Source organism: Anser cygnoides, chromosome 2, assembly GCF_040182565.1.
Source record: "Anser cygnoides isolate HZ-2024a breed goose chromosome 2, Taihu_goose_T2T_genome, whole genome shotgun sequence".
In the NCBI taxonomy this organism is placed as follows: Eukaryota; Metazoa; Chordata; class Aves; order Anseriformes; family Anatidae; genus Anser; species Anser cygnoides.
Genome location: NC_089874.1, coordinates 932,034 through 953,009, shown reverse-complemented (window position 1 = coordinate 953,009; position 20,976 = coordinate 932,034). Strand labels below are relative to the sequence as shown.

Sequence of the window (20,976 nt, the reverse complement as noted above, 5' to 3'; positions counted from 1 at the left end):
ATTCAGAGGTTAACATCGGTTTTGCCCGTGTTAGAGTCGTTCTGGATTTACGCCACCTTCTACATTAGCAGGACTTCGCGCGGGGCAGCCGGTCAGGAGGCAGCGCGGGCTGCCAACGCAGCACTAAGACTTCAGCCCGAATTCTAGCCTCTGCATGCACATACACCAGATGTCTGTAGATTATGTTGCATGCAATAAAACATTAACAAGTCAACACCTTGTTTTATTTGATAGGTGAAAAACGTGTAGCAATGCTTCCTGGGAGACCTAGCCCAGAGCGATAAGCAGACGTTTGTATTTTCAAACAGCCTGACTACGGCTTTCCCCTTTACCTAAGGCGTTTCAGAATCCAGCCCAAACACAGCTCTGCTTTTAAAAGCTCTCTGTAGCTCTTAGCACAGCTTTTTCCGGCAGAAAGCTGGGTTCTGGGAGCATCGTCCTTACGCCGCTCTCAGCTACTACTTTCCTACCTCTGCAACGGGCCCACGCTGCACAATCCATGAGAATCACCTCAGCTTCAAAAAGACAGATCAGGAAGCAGATCCAGTTGAAAACAAGCAAGCCAGCCAAAAACTGAGGGTGGCTTACGGCCAGGGACAAAAGGATTTAGGCAGCACCACCTCCCAAACGCAGAAGCAGGCCCTACCGAAGTCTGTCACCTGCCCTGGAACAACTTCCCTCTATTTCTGCAGAGCATCAACTCTTCAACTCTCTGAAAAAAAAATCTCTACTAGCTGCTTTAAAATTAGCATTTATCACTTACTCTCAAACGCATAAGCACTGATTTTTTTAATTATTCCATATGGAAGAGGGCAGGGGGAAAGAAACCATGAAGTAATTGTGTAGATCTTCTCTTATTCGGAAAAACCTCATTAACTTGATGCCTGTGACTGTTTCTCTTTTGACACACTGTTTCTACCACTTTGATGTCACTTTTAGACAGTCTTCAACATGAAAAAAATTAAACCCCACCCCACAAAGATGGAACATATGAATAAATTAAAAGGCTGCAGACACATAAAAGTATCTTTGATCAAAATTGTTAGCATGTAGCACGTGAAGAGTTAAACCTCCAGAAAGCTAGTATTAAAAAGTATCAACCATTTTAAAACACAAATTCACAAGTTCAATAAAAAAAAATACCAATGCATTTAAGTAGTTATACCTGACGTGTCGTAAGTCTGATTTTATTACGTACTAAATAGAGAGGAAGCATCCTTAGGGAGGTTCAGAAGTGTCCTTAATTTCAGTTTTACACTAAATTACAAAAGATGCACTGCTTTCTTCTGACCAGATTTACAATGGCAAATTAAGTACACAGCTCACATTTTAAATTCCCATCCTCAATACGAACACACTAACTAGAATTGAAAAAAAAGGCATTTTTCATTCATCCTTGTCTCTCCCACTCCTGTTAAATTCACCACGATCTCCTGGATTATTTCTGTCTCGGGGCTGCACCTACCGACCAGCAAGGCTGCGAGTGCCGGGAACATCGCAAGTCTTAGCGATGACCTGGCCTGCTAAAGCTGAGCTGGAGATCACTGAAAGGGACACCACGAGAAAAGCACTTACCGTTTCCAGGATGACAGTCAGCTCTATCTACGGCCTGTCAAAGCCCACGCCCTTCCCACCAAAAAATAAGAAAGTTTCCAGCGGCTCATACGTACAGACTCGGAGCTCAGTACTGCTCATACTGAAGAGTTTGGCTGGAATTTGATAGGAAAGCTGATTCCAAGCGAGAACATCCCATTGGAGCGAAATGGCATTTGTCATTAAATATAACTGTTAAAGACAACGAACTCCAGCATATGCTATGCTGATAGCAAGATCAATTCCTTTCCAGATTCCTTACAAGTCTGAAATATTGGTCCACTTAATTCGTAACAAGTTTTCTTGCAGAATAAGGCGGCCTCCTGCTGTTCCAAAGACCTCGGTTTCAGCTTTGGCAGCTCACTGCTACAGCAATTATTATGAGCAACTTACAGAAGGGCAGTTTAGGGTGGAAGGAGCTGGAAAAGCACAAGAGGAGCTGCGGAATGATCAGAGCAGCATAATTTCACTGGCAGCTATGTAGTGAATGAAAAAAATGCATCAAAGGATGACGTACTCAGAAGAAACCTCACCGTCAGCCTCACTGGGAACAGAAGTCGTAAGGGTCAGGATAGAGCTCAGGTATGAGTGTTATGGACTCCCTGGAAAGCCATCAAGGTATCCGTGCCCTAGATGTTACCTTCCCAACACTGGCCATGGATAACGTACACAGTGCCTTCAGAGAGTGGAGTACTTTATGCATATAAGCAATTTCAAACCCAAAAGAAAATGGAAGATTTATGAAGAATTTGAAACAAAATATTTAATTTAAAAAACCCTCTGTGGAGAAATACTAGTTAAAGACGACTGCATTTGGTCAAAATGAGGTTACAGCTGTTCCAAGGACAGATACGGGCAATGATGTGATGCATTCGGACGTTAGGCACTTACCTGGGCGGTGATCTTCTATTCCATGGTCACCATTTTCTAGAACCGTTGGCCCAGAAGCTGAAGTATCTGCAACAAATCATAGGCAACGTCGGTACTGGATGAAACCAATCTTAATCCAAGAAACAGAGCAGCACTGGTGTTGTCAAACACAGCTATGGATTTTTCCCCAGATTCACTTCTAAAATGAAGGCACCCGCATGGCACTGAGCCTGTGCACCCTGAAACCCAAAAGGAAAAGCTGTTCAATCATGGAGCACCCGCTCCCACGATGGAGACCGAAGGCGCAGGAACGAGAAGCTTAGCTATTCGTACCATCACCCCAAACAAAGCCTTCCTAAGGGCCAGCACTGGACCACTGGGACTCCGGATTTCCTTTAAGGGGTGTTCTGTGATTTTTAATCCTATTCTAAAAATACAGGTCCTTTTTGCTACGCTGCATAGAAATACTTATTGGAAAGAAAAGGCTGCTTTCAGTCAAAAGCTTGTAATCCTCCGCACAAGATTTACTCTGAAGATGCTTACGTCTGACTTCCTAAAGCAACTTTACTCCAAATGGAGCACACACAGAGGTGCCCGGTGCCTCTAGTCATTCAAGTGCTCTTTAGAAGTCCTGAGGCCTGATGGGCTGCACCCACAAGTGCTGAGGGAGCTGGACAACATCACTGTGAGGCCACTCCTGGTTATCTTTGAGAGGTTCATGGTGACTGGAAGGGTTTCCTGAAGGTTGGAAGAAAGCAAACATCACTCCCATCTCCAAAAACAGCAAGAAAAAGGATCCAGGAACTACAGACCCATCAGCCTCACCCTCTACCACCTTCTGCCAGGGACTGAAAACCTCCATTTGTGCTTCGACAGCACATCGCTAAAGCAAACTTCAGGGAGAGACTTAGAGAGGGGCAGGTCGGGGTGGAAGACAACCAAGTACAAAAGCTTGTAAGACAACAACCACCAGGAGGTTTACTCTTTACAGGACTGAATACATTCGAGGATATTCTCAGTTCCTAATCTTGTTCCAACACAGAAAAAAAATCAAGAGGCACTGGGATTCACGCACTGAACTTGGACAGCTTGGCAGCAACACGAGACCTGGTGAGAGTTGAGGCACTTCAGAATCAAAGAACTGAGCTCTAGTCTCGACTTTGCCATCTGCTCAATGGGCAGAATTTAATTAACACATAGTAACATGATTTTTTTTAAGAAGTACACTTCTTGTTCTGGTAAGCAAACAGCTTTTCCTGTTCATCAAAATACGCTGGTGAAATCCTATATTCTCCCCCTAACCTTTACGCTGGGCTGCTGAGAGTCAATAACTATGACCAATTTGGCAAACTGCTTGAGGATTTATTCTATTTTTAGCACGTGAGATCAGACTGTGGTCCTTGCAGAAGCAGCTGGATTAGGCCAGTATTAGTACTGGTGCAGGCTGCCAGCAGCACGGTGTTTCTGCAGAGCACCCCCAGGACAGGTGAACATTACAAGGCCGTTTACATAAATTAAATGCATTGTTCTTGCAAGAAGCACCAAATCTTAAGATGTTCTCTAATTTCGTCAATAAGCTCATCTTAATCTCCGTGAATTTATGCTGTTTCAGAACTGGAAAAATGGGAGAAATCACTCCACGAACGACACCGTAGAGCGTTAGTTAAGCTTAACAAGCGGCACAAGCCCTAACAGCAGCTCAGCTCCTCAGGACGTTTGTTCTGCTTACAGTGAGCCATTCCTCAGCCTAATGGCTACAGAAACCTAAAAGCCATTCAGATCAAATCACTCTCCAAAAGCCAGCTGGAGATGCTGCTGTCCCTTCCCTGAGCCCAAGCCATTTTAAAACAAAGCCACGTCACCAGTGGACGCCAGGCACAGCACTTCAGGGCTTCACCCAACTCGCGGTGAAGCAAAAGGGAAGTCTTTCCAGTTACTTCAGTGGCTCATGCTGGTGTTTTACAGAAATCCAACATGAACTTGCCAGACAGCTTATAGAAAAACATACACCTACATCCTTTTCAAGTAGCTGAAAATACTACAGGAATCCCTGGACCTGTTTCTTAGCAGTTAAACACACCAGCTCCTCCTGCTGTCAGTCTTCACAAGGTCTGGTACTTACTGTAACAGTAGAACAGGCTGAGCCAGCAACTGGGAGACCTACTGCCAGTCCCTGGATTTGCTCATCAGATCACGCAAGGAGAGATCGGGGTCATGGGGTGGCTCGCACAACAGCTTTGCAAGCGCCAAGAGGAAGGCCGGGCTCTTGGGGAACAGCGGGGTCTTACAAGGGATCTCCAAGGAACTATGCAGGAGCCATTGCTCAGCCCAAGTGCAGGAGCTGTGAGCTCTCTCGAGCCCCGCTCAAGCGGGTGCCATAACACTGGTTTAATGAAGGCGCTGGCGGCGCCGCTACAGCCGCGGCTTTGGAGGCTCCAGTCTCCAGTCACAACAAACGTGCCATGCGTCTTTTTGTGGTGGGGGACGTGAACAGCAGCCCCATTTCTGCCACCCACGGACGCTTCAGGAGCTTAACCTGCAAGCGAAAACTTGAGCACGAGTTCTGGTTTAGGCTGGGCACGATCACGCCGTGCTTTGTGCCATCCGAATGTGAACGTGACGCCTCGCTCAGCCGACCGGCCGCTGGGAGGTCTCTGCTCCTGGTGCCACTGCCCTTATTTATGCCTTAAAACCAGGACTCTGGCTGATTGCAAACGTGACTAGATACTGCAAATTCCGTCTGTCTGCTTACTTTTAATACTCGCTTCAGGTTGCAAAAGTGGTCATCTGTAGCCTGGGCTGGTAGCGCGTGGATGACCAGCTTGTGCGCACCTGGGGACAGCTTCCACCCAGCGGTGCTCGTGGCAGTTCGATGCATTTCAGCTATCCAGACAACAAACACTTCATCTGAAGAAAACTTTCATTTTGACTGACCCCCTAGGTAGCAAGCGATCCAAGCCAGCTCTGTTATCAAAGCCAGGACCAGGCACCCTCCCCTACCAAGGGCTCTGCAAGTATAAAACGAAAGCAAAAAGCCACCAAAATGTTACTCAAGGCACGGCGCTTGAGTCTTCTGCTCATTTGGGAACCCACCGTTGAGCCCAAAACCTCATTTTAATTAGGCCAGTTGAGTGTTCGATTTGGAGAGACCTTCCCCTGAAGGTGAGCCAAGCACACGTGCGCAACGTGCTTCCGCGCTGCCTTGGCAGGATGAGGAGCAGGTGAAGTGCTTTCCTTTACAGTCTGGCTCCTTTGGAAGACGAGCTTCCAGAAAATCAGGTCAAATCAAACACGCGCTTCCATGAAAACAACTCCCAGCAGTGGAAGGCTTTGATTTTTGTGCCTCTGAAGGTCAGCTCCTTTGGAGCAATCAAATTTACTTTAGGTAAGCGAGCGCAAGTGTGAGAGCACCCGGCAGCCTCCGGGCCAGGGCTCCTCCCCTTCATATTCTAAATTGCTTAAAACCAAAAACCATGTCAAGATGTTGTAACTACATAATCCTCATCAGAATCACAAGATGGTATTTGCATCTGGCCGGTGGATCAAAGGATTGTTTTTATATAAACAAATTTAAGGCAGCATTTGCTAAACCCATAATCTGAAGCAAACGGGCAGTGCCGATACAACCCCTAATCCCCGGGGGTGCCTGGGCACGGCGCACACGGCAACGTAACCGCAGCTCAGCGCGTTCCCACCGGCCGTGCCGCAGCACCCAGGGGATACCGGAGGCCCGAAGGACACCAGAGCCCAGCGGCCAGGCTGCGGACACGGCCCCTTCGGCTCCACGGTTCACCAGCCTGTCGCTCCTTCGGGCGCGCAGGCTTGGTTGGATGCAGCCTGTCAGAGAGCTCGGATAAAAGACATGGGTGGGAACAAAGGTGCCGATAAACTGTGCACCACGCAGTCAAAACTAGCTGGAAACTCTGAAATAAGCAGCTTAGGCTGCTTCAGTTCAGACATTTAAATATTCTGCCTCCAAACAGCTTCAGAACAGGCGTCAAGCTCATCTCCTGGAGTCGCCGTAAGGCGGCTTACAGCTCGGCTTGCCTGACGGCATTCCCGTAGGATGTAAGCACTCGGATCACATTTTCAAGCTTCCCCTTCTAACCATCAGAATTAAAGACAATTTGGCTTTAAAGGCAACCAAGGCTCGCTAGGTTCTGTGCTTCTGGGACGCCAGGGCGTCTGAACACCAGCATTACCCCAGGGATCCTAAAGTCCGTGCAAAACGACTGCCCTGAAAAAAATCAAATCATTCTGCCTTGTCAGCTAACCCAGCTAGATCAAGTGCACCACTTTACTTCAGGAAGCATTGAAAACATGTCAAGAACACTTCGGCTTATCAAGACGACGCCTAAGGCTCCCTGCTCCTCGAGCAGCAGGAAGGAACCAACCCAGGGCGCGGGGCGGCTTCGCAGGACTGCTCAGGAGCACGCAGCGGGGCAGCGCCTGGCCTCTCGGGGCTGCCTGCACACTTTGGGTACAAAGCGCCCAACAGAAACCCCCTGTAAGGGGCACGGGGCAGATTAAAGAGCTCAGACCGCTTGGTTTTGTACAAAGATTCACGCTAACCAGAGGTTTTACCAACCTGTGCAGGGTGGGGACAGGGACTCTGAGAGACAGAAGGTATTTAAAGCATCGTAAGAGATCACCATACAAGTAGCTGACGTTTGCTGCCGTTTTTAATCCCTCTGAAGCGCAGGGGTACGTGGGGCACACTCTGTCCTCAGCTTCATCCCTGCAAAAGCAAGGCCTGCCGTCCCCTGCAAGAGAGGGGCTCGCTCCTACTGCGGAAAGGGAAGCGACAGGAGGGGAGCGCTGCGGTTCGGCCCCAGGTTCCAGGCCCTGGGGCTGGGATTTGTTCCCGCACCAGGAGGATGCTCGGCTCGGCTCGGCTCAGCTCAGCTCAGCCGGGGTCCGGCCGGCAGCACTGCGCAGCGCCAGCAGAGCCATCTCGTGGCGGCGCGCGCGCTTGAGAAGCCCCAACATGACCGCCCATAGCAAATCCAGAGGCCTTCCTCCAGCACTCGCACCATGCCCAGGATTTGCTTTCCTCTAAAAATCACCTCCGGATTAGGGAGCTGGGCGAGTGTAAGAGTGCAGGACGTGGACGTCCTCATCAACACGCCCGAGGCCACGAGCGACTGCGGCGCAGACCCAGCTTTGTCCCCAGCTACACGATCCAGCCGTGCAGAAACGCAGTGTGGGTCCTCACCCGAAATACATCGCGCAGGAGCGCTGCTGCCTGCTGAAAGCTCTTACAGCGCTGCTTTGCCTCTCAGCTGGCGCTCTCTCCCACCCAAAGATGCACAGCCCTCACTTTAGGTGAAGCCAACGGAGAGCTGCCTTCGTGTTCACCTGGAAACTGCTCCGCGACTTCAGTGGGAAGCTCTGCAGCATCCCCCAAATTCCTGGGGACAAAACCTTGGACTTGAAGTGGTGAGGAAAGCTAGCTGCAAACAGCACAGGAAGCCCTGCATGCGCCCATCGCAATCCTTCAGCATTACGTAAAGACCACACAGTCCTAAGAGGATTACCCCAGAATTCACCAAGTTACGATGTCCAGCCAGGTGCCAGAAAGAATAAAACCCTTTCCAATGATACTTTAGAAATGAATTAAAGTTAAAGCTTTACCTGGGACACATTCAGTTGACCATACAACTGCTCATCACCTTTTCTTCCTCTTTATCTCTCTGCGCTTGGAGTTTACTGGTCTAAGCTGGGGCCCATCTGACCGTTACACTTGCCTGATCTGACTCCCGGGTTCAGAAAAGAGTGAAAAAAAAATATCCTCAAGCAGCGATGGAATAGCTCGAGCCCGACAGGACGCGTGATGAAACCTCTTCTGACTGGGGAAAGGCAACGTCAGTAGCCGACACCATGCTGTCGGACCACATTTGTGCCTTTCAGTATAAATACTCTAACAGGCAGGGGCTGAAGAGCCCCATCCACGACTGCTGCTCCTCTCCCCGAGGAGAGCAGGGCGCTGGGCAGCGGGGGAGGCAGAAGCTTTGCGCCCAGCGCCCCCAGGAGCTGCAGCGGAGGCCTCCCCTCACTGCACAGCCTCACCCCGCACCTGGGGCTCGCGTGTTTTACAGCCCCAGCAAGAACAAGGACGTCAAGGTTTACAATTTTTTTTTATAAAAAACATTTATAAACACGGAAGAAATCTCACAGAAGAAATAGGGATCCTTAGCGCTTCAGGGAAAACCAGATTAGACAAATTAAGACGTAACAGGATCAAATGCTAAGACTCACCTGCAGTAAACTGACACCACCGTGAACTGCGGAGCCTGGCAAACCCCGACCGCCCCGTACGAGGTGGCAAAGCTGAAAACCATTATCTTATCCCCTCCAAGCAAGCAAGCTCTCCAGTTCTGTTAGTTACGGTCTTGTTTTGATCTTGCCAGAGATTTAGATAATGCTCAGACTTGTTCTCCAGCTATCCCAAAAAAAGGGAGAAACCGATCTCCAGACCGGGAAGACAGATGCAGGAACTGCAGCCCCCCTTGCCGAGCAAGGAGAAACAAACCCTGCTCGAGCACACCGGCAGCCAGGAGAGGCGCTGGGGAGGACGAGGGGGTTGGAAAAGCCAGGAGATGCATACGGGTAGTGCCTGCCCCAAAGGAAAGACGTGTCGGCGCTCTCAAATCTTTGCCTCCGTCCTGCCCAGGACCTGCCAAGTCTGCTCCCAGGGCAGCTCAGCGAGTTTTAATTACCGAGCAAGCCCAAAAGGCCTCGTTACACCTGCTTCAGGAGCCTGAAGTTATTTGAAATACCGAGTCCCGATGGTACTGGTCAAGGGATGCACATCTGGGGGGATCTAAGGAACTTTTACTTTAAGCTGGTAATACAATGATTTTAACAGTAACTGGAAAATTCTGGTGCTGAGATAGTCTAGAATCTGCAACTTAAAGAATAAGGAGTTGTTTTAAAATATTCCTTAAACCACATGCAAAGATGTTAACAAGTCTTCGCGTTTCTGCAACGCTGAGCTACAAAATAGCTGTCATTAGAGTTCCTATAATAGAATATGATAACACGCATCTGAATAGACCAAAGCTCCGAGTTTTACAATCTCTGCCCACTTCCTTCCTTCCTAATTGTTTGTTACAATTTAATGAACTATGCTAGCACAGGAAAATTCTAAATTACATTTTCTGTACTACAGGGCACCTGACTCACTTCTAAACAATGCAAATAAGTGCCTTAAAACAGAGCAGAAATTCCCTTTGTGTAAATCCCCACTCCATGCTCCTGGAGGTCTTATTTATTCTGACGGGTGATCGTTACAGTTCTCTGTACTTCCCACCTTCCTCAGCATTAGTGAGCAGGAAGATTAAGGCAAAAAAAAAAAAAAAACAAACTTCTGAAAGAAATTACCAGGTTACCTCTTTAGGAGCAATTTTTTTTTTTTTTTTTTAACATGGCAGAGATCAAGGGGAAAAATAAACAGAAGTCAAAGCACTACATATCAAAGGTGACTAGTTTTAGGGGGAGGGGGAAAAATTGCTGAGGAATAAACAGTGGAGGACCCCTCACATCTCACTGTTCTTTTTATCCAGCCAGGGAAGTTCTCTGTTTAAACCTCTCCTTTTTCTAAGTAGTTTCTGATAAGGTTACTGACACCAGTGAACATCAGCTGGGCCAGTAAGTGTTGAGAGCCGGTAGATACACCACCGCAGATACACCACCGCTTTTCACTGTATGTACATGTGCAGCATGTACATGGCAGCAAGAAATCAAAACAAGCAGATCCTTGGATCAGCGGACAGAAGCAGCTTTAGCTGTTAAGCACTCGAGGCTGAAGCTCACAGCAGCAGGGGCCTTGCGAAGATACCAACCTGCAGACCGCACCAGCAACAACAGCTGATCTTTATGCCTCCATAAAGAAGGCATAATATGCCTTCGTCTCCATCTTTATGCCGGTCATTGATCGTTATGCCTTGGACTTGCTGTTATCTGGAGTGGCACTTACCAAACCTTGCACTATCCTAATATTTTGAGACGGACAGGGCTGTAAATGTAACAACAGAGCAGCATTCACGCCCTTCTGGCAGTGCTTTCTCTGAGAAGCCCCAGGCAGCCCCCAAAGCATTCATCTAAGCAAGAGCGTCTTCTGCCGAGTAGGAACGATCGCTTATTTTACAGGCTGAAGAACCGAACAGAAGGCAGAGCAGAAGAAGAGATAAATTTGATCTCAGTTCTTTGCTCTTAAAATAAACTGTTCAGACTAAAACCAGCAACACATGGAAGTCCTGCTTCAGGGGGCCTACCAGTAACACAATAAGCAAAAGCGTTCTGCGATGCTACGCGGCGAAGCTTTCTGTTCTGTACTAAGACACTTACGTTCCACCTGAATGCTGTCTGCATGGGCTTTGCTTTTTGGTTCCTGGCTCCCAGCTTTTGCATCGTCATCATCCAGCAGAGGAACATAGTCTGTTTTGTTTACTGTTTCTCCAACCACATCGTCAAACTTCTCTGCTTCCAGAGTGGCGATGAAGTCCCTTTTCACTTCTTCCTCAATCTCAGGAGGTGGCTCTGTCAGAGCGTCCGCGAGACTGAGATTGTGATCCAAGTCAGCCATGTTTTAGCACCTCTGCAACCTACAAAGCGATTTGGGGAGAAAGAAGAAAAAGAAACAAGCATGTTTTAGTAAGAGACCTTTTAAGCACGCTCAGTTTTGCTGTCAGCAGTGCGCCTCCTGATACCTAACACGAGAAGTAACAGTCACTTCAGTGCTCAACAATTCCCAGATGTTTACAAACCCCCACCACCCTACAGAGGCAAACAAACAAGCCAGATCACCCGAATCGTGTCATGTTCGGGCAGTAAAACCGACCACGTGATGTTTTATCAGAACCTTAAAAAAAAAAAAAAAAATCTGGCCAGCACAAACACAATCTTATATTGATTTGTGCCCTGCCCCAGATCTGCGAGTTAATTACAGATCCCCAGCAGCAGGAAGACAAGTGACGCAAGCGAATTTAGTTCTGGGGCTGGACTCCACCCAGCCTCCCCTATGGAGATTAGGATTTTACATAATCTCTGATGTATACTTCAGGGATGCTTCTGATCCTGCAGATAGGGTCCAGCTGGGCGTTTCTGTCCTCAGCAAACCTTGCTAATACCCACAAACCCAATCCAGCCCTGGGATTTGTGCTGGAAGGTGAAATTTTAACAATGCTTACACAGAAAAAAATATAGTGGAGTATAGACATCCACGTCACGCACAAAGCTACAAATTGGGAACACGAAGGAGAAAGACTCACCATCTACCTTTTCCTCCCTGATTTATATCTCAGCGTTCAATTTAAGTTCCTCACACTATACAGAAGATGTACCTAACCCAATTCAACTGCTCTGCAGCAAAGGCGTTCAGGTTGACATAAGAAATACACCGATAAACAGTTATACACACCCATACACACTTATTTTCTCAGATTTCATCCTTACAAAGCTATTAGCAAAGACCCAACAGAAGCTGAAGCGAATCTGAAGCCGCACAAAGAAGAAAAGCCCACCGCTTCTGCCTGGCAAAAGGCACATTTCTGAACTTCCTCGCAGGCCAGTTGTGCACAGGCAGTGCTCCCAGCATACCAGAGGAATGAAAAGCTCGATTCATGTATTTTAGCCTTTAGCAGAAACCATCAGGTTGTGAAAGGCAAAGACCGAAGGGCCATTAGCATCTGAACCAGCATACTTACAACTCCTGCTACAGGAACTCGGCTTCCTTGAATTTTCGTCTACGCTTGGAAGAGCAAAGCAAGGTGATGCCAAGCACTGCAACGCTCCTCAGGTGCACAACCGGCACCGAATAACCTCTCTAAGAGGAAGATGCCCTCTTATTTCAGGAGCCCAGCAAGCCGAGGCGGGAGCGCCCCATTCAGAATCAATACAGGACAAGGACGTGAAGGAAGGTTTGGGAAGGAAGGTTTAGAGTTCCAACAACAACGAATTCACCTAAACGAAAGGATGCGAAGGAGTTCAGCTCAAGCGGTTCATCATTTCGTGGCCAGTTCCCAGTACAGGAACCACGGAGCCACGTCAGGAACCAGCAGCAGTAGGGCCACAGACGCCGCGGTGCGCCCGCAGAACGGCACCCGCGCAGCCGCACGCACAATGGCCGTTTGTGCGCCGCTAACGAAGGGCCGACCCAGGCGGCCGCTACGCCGCGCTCCGGGGTCACCGCCTTACGCTGGGATGGCAGAACACAGACCCCTTGTTCCAAAACAAAGGCTCCTACTCCTTAACTACGGGAAATTCTTCATCAGCGGCGTACAGCCACTGACATACCTACGGGCTCGAGCCCGGGGAAGGCAATGCTTGGCATTCTTTACAGACAATGGTTTTACATTGATATTGGTGTCTACAGAATCACATGCAAGTATATTAGGGGAACTAATTCAGTTAAAACCTTTTTTCTTCCCTTCAACAATAAAAGGTCAAGCTTCAAGTCGGATCAGACTCCAAGCAGCAACTGTTGGTCCTGTTGGTTAGATAAAGGCACCAGAGTTACCGCTCACTGGAAACCTGGAGGTGAAAGGTTTGGAGCTCTCAGCCCTTTGTGCAGGGCCAAAGCTGAAGGGTTATTGCTATCAATAGCTCAATATCAATTGCTCTGCACTGGCCAGTCCTCAAAGAAACAAATGGGGACCGTAAACGGCCATCGTTGCAACCACGTCCTCCATTGCTTTCAACTTCCAAGTGACACATTGGCTTTTAGAGCAGTATCTCAAAAAAAGTTTGACACTAGGAATATTTCAGCCTTTTCTTCTGAAGGTTTCAGTTAGCACAAGGAAGAAAACCAGTATTCAACATCTTCAACAAGCTGTTTCATGATGCAAGGATCAAGACTGAGGTGCGGAAATAGCTGCAGAACATCCAACAACCCGGGGAACCGACAAGCAGAGGCTGGCACGAACACAGCAGGCTCCAGAAGAAGACTCCAGCTCCTGTCCTTCACAGCAGGCACGCCAGGGCAGGCTGCTTCTGACCACGTGCGCCACGGCCTTCACTGTGCCATCATCTGGTCCCGCACCGACACCAGCACAGCCAGGTTTACAATGTGCAGGTGGCATTTAGGAAAACCTCTCTTTTTAACCCCACCCCAAATGCTCACCAGCAACAGATTACAGTCAGTAAACCGAGCTCTCAGCTCACAACATTCGCACGTTCACTTCAGATTAAACGTTCCTGCTATTTTGGTTTCGAGCACAGGAGGGGCCTTTTAGCAGCATTTCCTCTTGACAGCTTAATTTAGGGTCTGTCCAAGCAGCAAGACATCTCCCATCCTCCCACTCCGATGGAAACTATTACCTAACTGCTCTATAGAGGAGCCCTGTAACATTTAGCATCCCCTCCCCTGCACGATCCAAACCGAGAAGGCGTCTACAGCCAGCAGCAGGCCGCACGTGGACGCGTACCGCCGTAATCACTGGTTTGCAGTCAGAGAAAGCTCCTAAGCAGTACTTTGATGGCCTAGAAATTACCTCGGTCTTGCTCCACTGAGATATTCCATCATCGTTCCTCTAAGCCTAAACAATTGCACTCCAATTAACACAGCAAACTCCTCCAAAGCGCCGGGAATGGCAGGAGGCGCCGCGTGAACGCGCTGGGGAAGCCAACTGGAGTTACTAAACCCGAGTCACTGCTGATCCCACCCAGATCGTCCTCTGGCACCCGAATATTCCATGCCAAGCCGCTGCGTGATTCGCATCCTGTAGCTTTTGTTCCCGATTAAAGGAAAAAGTGGTACCACAATAAATAGTTGCCATAAGGTAGCATTGATGACGTCTCCATTTCAGACCTACGTAGGACCGGGACACAGAAGCAATCTAGTTTCTGGGGAAAAATAAATAATAACGAGGTTACGCAGACTTATCAGCAGGACATTTCCTTGTCTATATTTAACTTAATAAGGAATGCAGAAACGACTAAAAAAAAAAATCTATGCAACTAATAAAAGCCGCTTTGCATTTTGCAGCAAATAAAGACTCAGTCTCTCTGGCACATTAAGCACCCAGCAAATAACTGGCTGCCCCCTGCCCAAAGCACTGCACTGGCTACAGGAAGCTTTCAACAGTCCAGGCAGAAGGAAAGGACACCTAAACTAACACCAGAAGTAATTTCTTTGCTGCCTACACTCTCAGGTGTCAGAGCAGCTGAACCACCAACTCCCAGGCTCCCGGTCCTAACCAGGGCTCGCAGCTAACTAAGACAGAAGGAGAGTAAGGACGCTGCACAGATTCTGCACAAGGGTAGAAGAAAACTGAAAAATAACCACGTGTTGAGCAGCTTAGGAAGACAGATGCTTTCTGCACCACGTTCCTCCATATAAAAGAGTGAGCTGCGCGCAGGAGGCATTCAGGAACATCCACCGAGACACCCCTCGATGGCGTTACGCAGCTGTGCGAGCCAGGCACACCGAGGACCACTCGGAATAAGAATTCTGATGTTAACTTACAAGATGAAAGGGAAAACCGAGCAGTGACGGAGGTTTCAGAAGGCAGCAGTTAAAAAAATATTCAATAATTCTTCATCTGCAAGACAGCTGCGGCGGTCCTGATGTTTGCTAAGTGGCACAGGGAGTAACAAGCGATGGTGTAACAGCAGCCTGCGTGACTCAAGGCTTGCATCTCTTGAAGGGCCTCAGAGGACAGCCAGGTCCTCCCCGAGGAACGCCAGGTCAAGCAGGCGTTGCGCTCAGGGGCAAGGTGTGGGAAGGAGCAGACCGTGGTGCCAGCGGCCCCGCAGGGACAGCTGTACGGCAGACGAGGAAGAGAGCTTTCCGGTAGCCTGGCGTTCTTCAATCTGTTCCAGGAAATCTTCAAATTACTCCACAGCGAATCAATTATACTCCTTCTACTCACTTTTGTTCCCAAAAATGGTTTGTTCAGGCCTCTTCGTGTTCCAGCAGCAGCTGGTCCGTTACAGCCAGTATCTGCCCCATCTGTTCCGCTTTGTGTTCAGAATCTGTGTGCCCAGTGAGCAACCTATTCGTTTCCACACAAAGCCATCTTCTGGTAGCCGAGCCGAAAGCAGCAGCGCTGTTTCCACCAGTTACCCGTATCACGGACCCCCTTGTCCTACAGCTCCTGCTATTTACCCAATTCTCAGCCCCCACCTGCAGCGAGCTCCTTTCCGGGCGCTCCCAGCAGCTCACGTCAAGCCTGCCATCGGCGAGGTGGAGGCTGCCTGCCCTGGTCTGCAGTCGGGACTCAGGAGTCCTAGAAAGAAATCCGGCTGGCAATTCCCCGCAGAAGTTTTCCTTTAAGTACCCCAGTGGAGCGACTTTCAAGAAGCTTGGTCTCCTGCAGCCGCCCTCCGCAGGCAGGAGCAACACAAACAGCGCTTGCATAAGCCACCGCCTCTAGCTTCCCATCTAGGGAAGAGTGGAATTTGTTTCCTGAACTTTGTATTTCCATTTTGGAGCTGCTTTCGCTGCGCGGCGGCGCACACGCCTCTGGGCATGCACAGTCTGAGTTCAAATTTATGAGCAGCCTGACCCAGATTCCCTGCATCTCGGCTGGGGACGGTGAAAGGGGAAGACAGGCACGTGGGCACAGGGGACGCTGCCCCCCAAAAACGATACTCGAAGGCCCGTCCACTGCTTCGACGGAACCACAGCTGGCACGAGGCGCTGACCAACTTCCCTCAGCCTTCTGGCAGGGGGACCAGGCGATTTCCCCCGAGCAAGGAGCACGCAGCAGGTACCGCGCTTCGCCAGACACACAGGGCAGGGCGCTCGCCGCGCCCAGCCTCCCCTCTTCCAATTAAAACAGCCTGGGTAATTAGCGGCAGTATCCCCAGTATGCATGGCCCCCACCAAAGCAAAGTGGGAGCAGCCCTTACGGCAAAGAGGTGCGATCTCAAGGGCAGTACGTCTAAGAGGAGAAGGAAAGAAAGCAACATTTCTCCTGGTCTTGTTCAGAGGGGACACCGACACGGGGATTTATCAGCAGGTATTTTGTTTCACCAGATCCCCTCGCTCCTTTAAAATTAGCTCCCAGCCCCATGCAGAGCAGTCTCCGACCGGGAGACACAGACAGCTCCGTCATCCTTCCATTTCTCTCGCCCTAGGTCAGCCTGCTCTTCTTAGCTGAGGCTCTCAGGAGCACTTCGCGGCGGGCGCTGAGGCAGAAGGGAACAGGGCAGCAGGGAGCAGAGAGACGCGAAGTCATCATCCGCCGCCGCTGTAGCTGAAGGGAGTCACATGAAGAGGACGCCTGCATTAATCTTCCCAAAAAGAGGGCACACTAACGAACGGCACTGCTGACAGCTTACATTTTGTGCATAGACACACCAAGTCTGTGACCTCCTTTTCTTTTTTTTATTTTATGCACAAACTGAACCAAGGGGGTTATTTTATTTTTTTTTCCCCAAAATACTTAAACAGGGCTGGACCTGGGCTTCATTTCTGTGGGTGTTCCACGTTGCAGGAAGTCACTTGAATTTACTAGAAGCTCATTCTCAGAGGTATGGAAACGCAGGTCCAGGGACCTTTACCTTTTGATGGAAAAGCATTATTTTCACAGAATCCCAGCCTGGCTGGAGCTGGAGGCCCCCCCCCGGGTCCCTCTGGTCCCAGGCGTGCTCCAGCAGCCCCCGGAGCCGGCGCCCAGCCCCACGGGCAGGCGCTGCTGGAGCTGTGCAGGGAGCAGCCCCCAGCCCCTCTCGGGGCAGCCTGGGCCAGGGCTCCGGCACCCGCCCGGCACGGACGTGCTGCTGGGGGGCAGGGGGAGCCTCCCGGGCTCCGGGCCTCTCTGGGCACCGCCGGGCAGAGCCCGGCTCCGGCCTCTCGGCGCCTCCCTGCAGGTGCTGCCGGCCACGGCCGGGATCCCCCGGAGCCTCCTCTGCTCCAGGCTGAGCAGCCCCAGCTCTCCCGGCCTCTCCTCACAGCAGAGGGGCTCCGGGCCCTGCGGCATCTTCCTGGCCCCGCACCGGGCTCTCCCCAGCGCGTCCAGCTCCCTCCTGGACCGGGGGCCCAGCACCGGACCCCGCACCCCAGGGGTGTCTCACCGACACGGGCAGAGAGGCAGGGTCCCCTCTCCTGACCCGCTGACGATTCTTTGCCTCATGCAGCCCTAGACGAGCTGAAGGATCCGCTATCACGTACAGCACCACACTGCTAGGCAGTGGACAACCACAGGCATCGACATAACAAAAATCCAACACCAATTTAACCCGGAGCCGCTGCTGCCACGGGGGTGCAGCCGGTACCTCCCCTGCTCTGCAGCTCCCAGCCCCTGCCCTGAGCCGCCACCAGCCCCGCACCGAGCTCCGGGCCGCTGACACAACCCGCCACACATACGATTTTTTGACCGACTTCAATGCACGTTTGGACTTGCAGCCGTCAGCATCAGGATTAGCGAGAGCGGTGTCACACAGAACCACGCTCTCCTGCAGACAACACGCAATGCAGCAAGAGAGCTCCTCGGTGCTTGTACAGCGCCGCAATTGCCTCCCTTCTTCATGAGAAAGAAGAACAATGGCGAGTCCAGAGCAGGCAGATTTGGGGCATTTTGGGGGGCACTTGTTGCTTTTAGGACTGCTACACCACCAGGCAAAGCACTCGCACGATCACTTCTCAGGACAACTTCATCAGTGGCTTTCTGGTTAAGTACATGAAACAGATGGGAAGTCTCAACTTCCAAATCCATACCGACAACAAATCAGAGTGAACATCAATAATAATAATAATATAATTCTCGCAGGCTGGGAACGGGAGACGGACGTGGGGGTACCGCGGAAACAGACTACGGGGGGCCAGGCACACTGCAAGGTGAGCCGGGGCTGCTACAGAGCAGTCAGCACCACTGAATCGCCCACCACTAACCACGAAATAGCTGCAGAGGCCCGATGCAAATCTCAGTTCACTTCCACAAGCAGCTCGTGGCCGCGCGAGATAAGCGCGGTGCTTTAGCTGCTCACTTCAGACAGGCTCCGCGAACCTGCAGGTCAGCTTGCCAGCGGGACTTCACAGAGGAGACGGAGCTTCAGCCGCTGCTGCCTCCGCACGGCACGGCACGGCTCGCTCAGAATCACTTCCCCTTCCTACGTCTGCTATCTCGCTCCTTGTGCTTCTCTCCCCAGGCCACCACCTCGTTCCCTCACCTCGCCTTCAGGCTGCTGTTCCCACCCGAGCTGCGTCTCCTGGAGCAGGGGGCCTGCGGAGAGAAACGGCCCGAGCAAGCTCTGACCAACAGCACGCGGTGCAAAGCAATTCCTGAGGTTCTCGAAGCAATTCCTGAGGTTCTCGAAGCAATTCCTGAGGTTCTCGAGCTGTCTGCAGCCTGTTCAGCCAGGGATAACGGAACGTGCACACTGAGCAAGCGAGGGGCTGCGACAGAGCCCAGCAGATAACGAAGCTCCGAGCACCGCTGCCCTGCCTGGGAGAGGACAGTCGGAGGAAGCCTGTGAACGGGCAGGAATACGGGCAAAAACAGCGACTAGAGTAAAATCTTGGCTGGAACCTGTACATACGTGCTTTGGGTAAGGAAAATAAAAGCGTAAATCAAAAAAGGAAACAAGCCTAAGGAAGTGGAAGGGGCAGGCAGAAGAGGAAAAAAATCAGCACAAGAGGAGCGAGACGACGGTCAGCTCCCCGTTTAATGACGCTGCTCTACGCCGTGAAAATTGCACCTCGGTCTACGCACTGACCCAAGGGAGAACAGCACCGTTACCTCCGGGGGGTTCGGGAACTCTCCCAGGCAGCAGCCACAAAGACGAGCTGGGAAGCAGCAGTCCATGGGCACACGCCACAGATCCGCGAGAGCCTGAAGCAACTGACGCCGCGCTGCAGAAGATGCTCGGGGTGGCGTTTATTTTTGCAATAAACGAAGAGCGACTGGCAGAGCAGAACGGAGACCACCGCGGCGAGGCCAATGGACTACGACAGGGAAAGGCACCGGAACAAAACGAGCTCCCACTGAGTGTTGCTGTTTGTTTTTTTGTTGTTTTAAAGTGTCATACCTTCAGCTTTTATAAACTGCAACTTCAGAATTTCAGAGCTGGTGGCTTAAAATAAGCGCAGTTGTTTCAGTTTCCCGCTGCCTTTGTAAGAATCTACATAATTCTGTTCTTTCTTCAGTAGTCCCAAGAACACCCATTAATTTGCAGAATTTCATTACTCGCGACACAAACCATTTCTCCGCAGTTAAAAGCGAGGCATTATTTTTGCTGCTAACAGACACTGCACATACTCCTCACTTCTACAACCAGGCTGGGTACAAGGCTGTAATGAACCTTTCTGCTCCATAAGCTTGAAACATTTTCACCAACTAAATTTCCTTTAAGCACACAGCAATAAAGCCTGTAACGCATGCTTTCGCCATGTGCAATGATTCAGCTGCCGGGTGAATTAGCCAAGACAGACACCAGGCAGTCTCCCATTATTTGCATCTCTTCAGTAGCGTTGGAAGGATTCTCTCGGTTTTCTAGAGATTGGAGACAAATTCGGCTTTCTTCCCGCCTTTTAGACATTCATAGCCTGGAGAGCCTCCATTTGATCAAACGAGAGCGTCTGCAAAGCAAACTGGGCAGACGTCCTGGACTAGCCAGAGGAAAGCCGTAAGCTCGCCTCCTCTCTCCGCGGGTAGATCTCCTACCCGCCATCAACGTAAAGCCACAATTAAGGCCAGCCTGCGAGCTGACAGTCCGACATTTAGCCCAACTAAAGCTACGCTTCAGTTTAGAGATGGACATTTACTTACATTAAAGTCATCTGTCAACTGGAACCAAGTCAATTGGATTTAAGAAAGAATTTTTTTTCTTGAACAGATTTTAAAAGAAACCACAAAAAAATAAAAGAAAGAACTGGGAGAAGTCCACGCAGTGGTGGTGATTGCAACAAGGACAATTCATCTCTACCTTCCTCAAGCACAGAGGAATTTTACATTGCTTCAGGAAAAAGGGCATGACTTGTCTTTCCGAAGAGCACGGCGCAGAGCCTAACAAGCACAGGGATTTGGATGCCAGCTTTCCATCTCCACAGAGCAGCTAAGTCTTCAACATCAGCCAGATCTGCAAAGCACGTCTGAGACGTTACACAATCCACAGAGCATCAGGTAATGAAACGCTCCCAAATGCAAATAGAAGTCCCACTGAAGCTGGCTACTCTGAAGACCATTTTAACAGCTACCAAGGATTGAGAGACCTTATGGAAGGACTACGTAAATTAAGAGCCGCAAAAAAAAAACCCACCCACACACCTCCTCAGAAAACCAAGCAGGCTGTTCCAGCCTCTGCAGGGCAAAAGCTTTGTGTTCTGGGATGATGTTTTCCCAGAAACAAACCTTACGCCAGCAAGGATAGATCAGCGCATCGCTCAGCTTCTTCGTCTTTGCGCGTGCGTCCACGGGCTCCTCCACGGGGAATGCAGCGCTCTGTCCTGCTCACCTAAATAAAACACAAGCTTTGCAACAGCCATAGGAACACACTTGTACAGTGATCTTTCTCCATGAGGAAGCTAGGTCGCTGGCACTGACCTTTGCTGTAATTCAGCACAGGAAT

The 20,976-nt window shown here is 50.2% G+C and overlaps 1 protein-coding gene across 16 annotated transcripts in view; it reads right to left on the bottom strand.

Moving 5' to 3' along the window:
- The window catches only part of MAP4 (microtubule associated protein 4), a 153,032-nt gene that overhangs the window by 91,905 nt on the left and 40,151 nt on the right, over positions 1-20,976 (bottom strand). For 14 of the 16 annotated variants that reach the window (XM_066991024.1, XM_066991020.1, XM_066991012.1 and 11 more), the window contains exons 3-4: positions 10,813-11,069; positions 2,485-2,550 (exon numbers count right to left, since the gene is read on the bottom strand). In XM_066991024.1, the coding sequence (XP_066847125.1) occupies positions 2,485-2,550; positions 10,813-11,050 (304 nt within the window). In that variant the 5' untranslated portion in view covers positions 11,051-11,069. Of the gene's footprint in view, positions 1-2,484; positions 2,551-10,812; positions 11,070-14,929; positions 15,559-15,589; positions 15,794-20,976 lie in introns of those variants that run through there. The other 2 variants (XM_066991014.1, XM_066991016.1) reach the window with 2 other exon arrangements.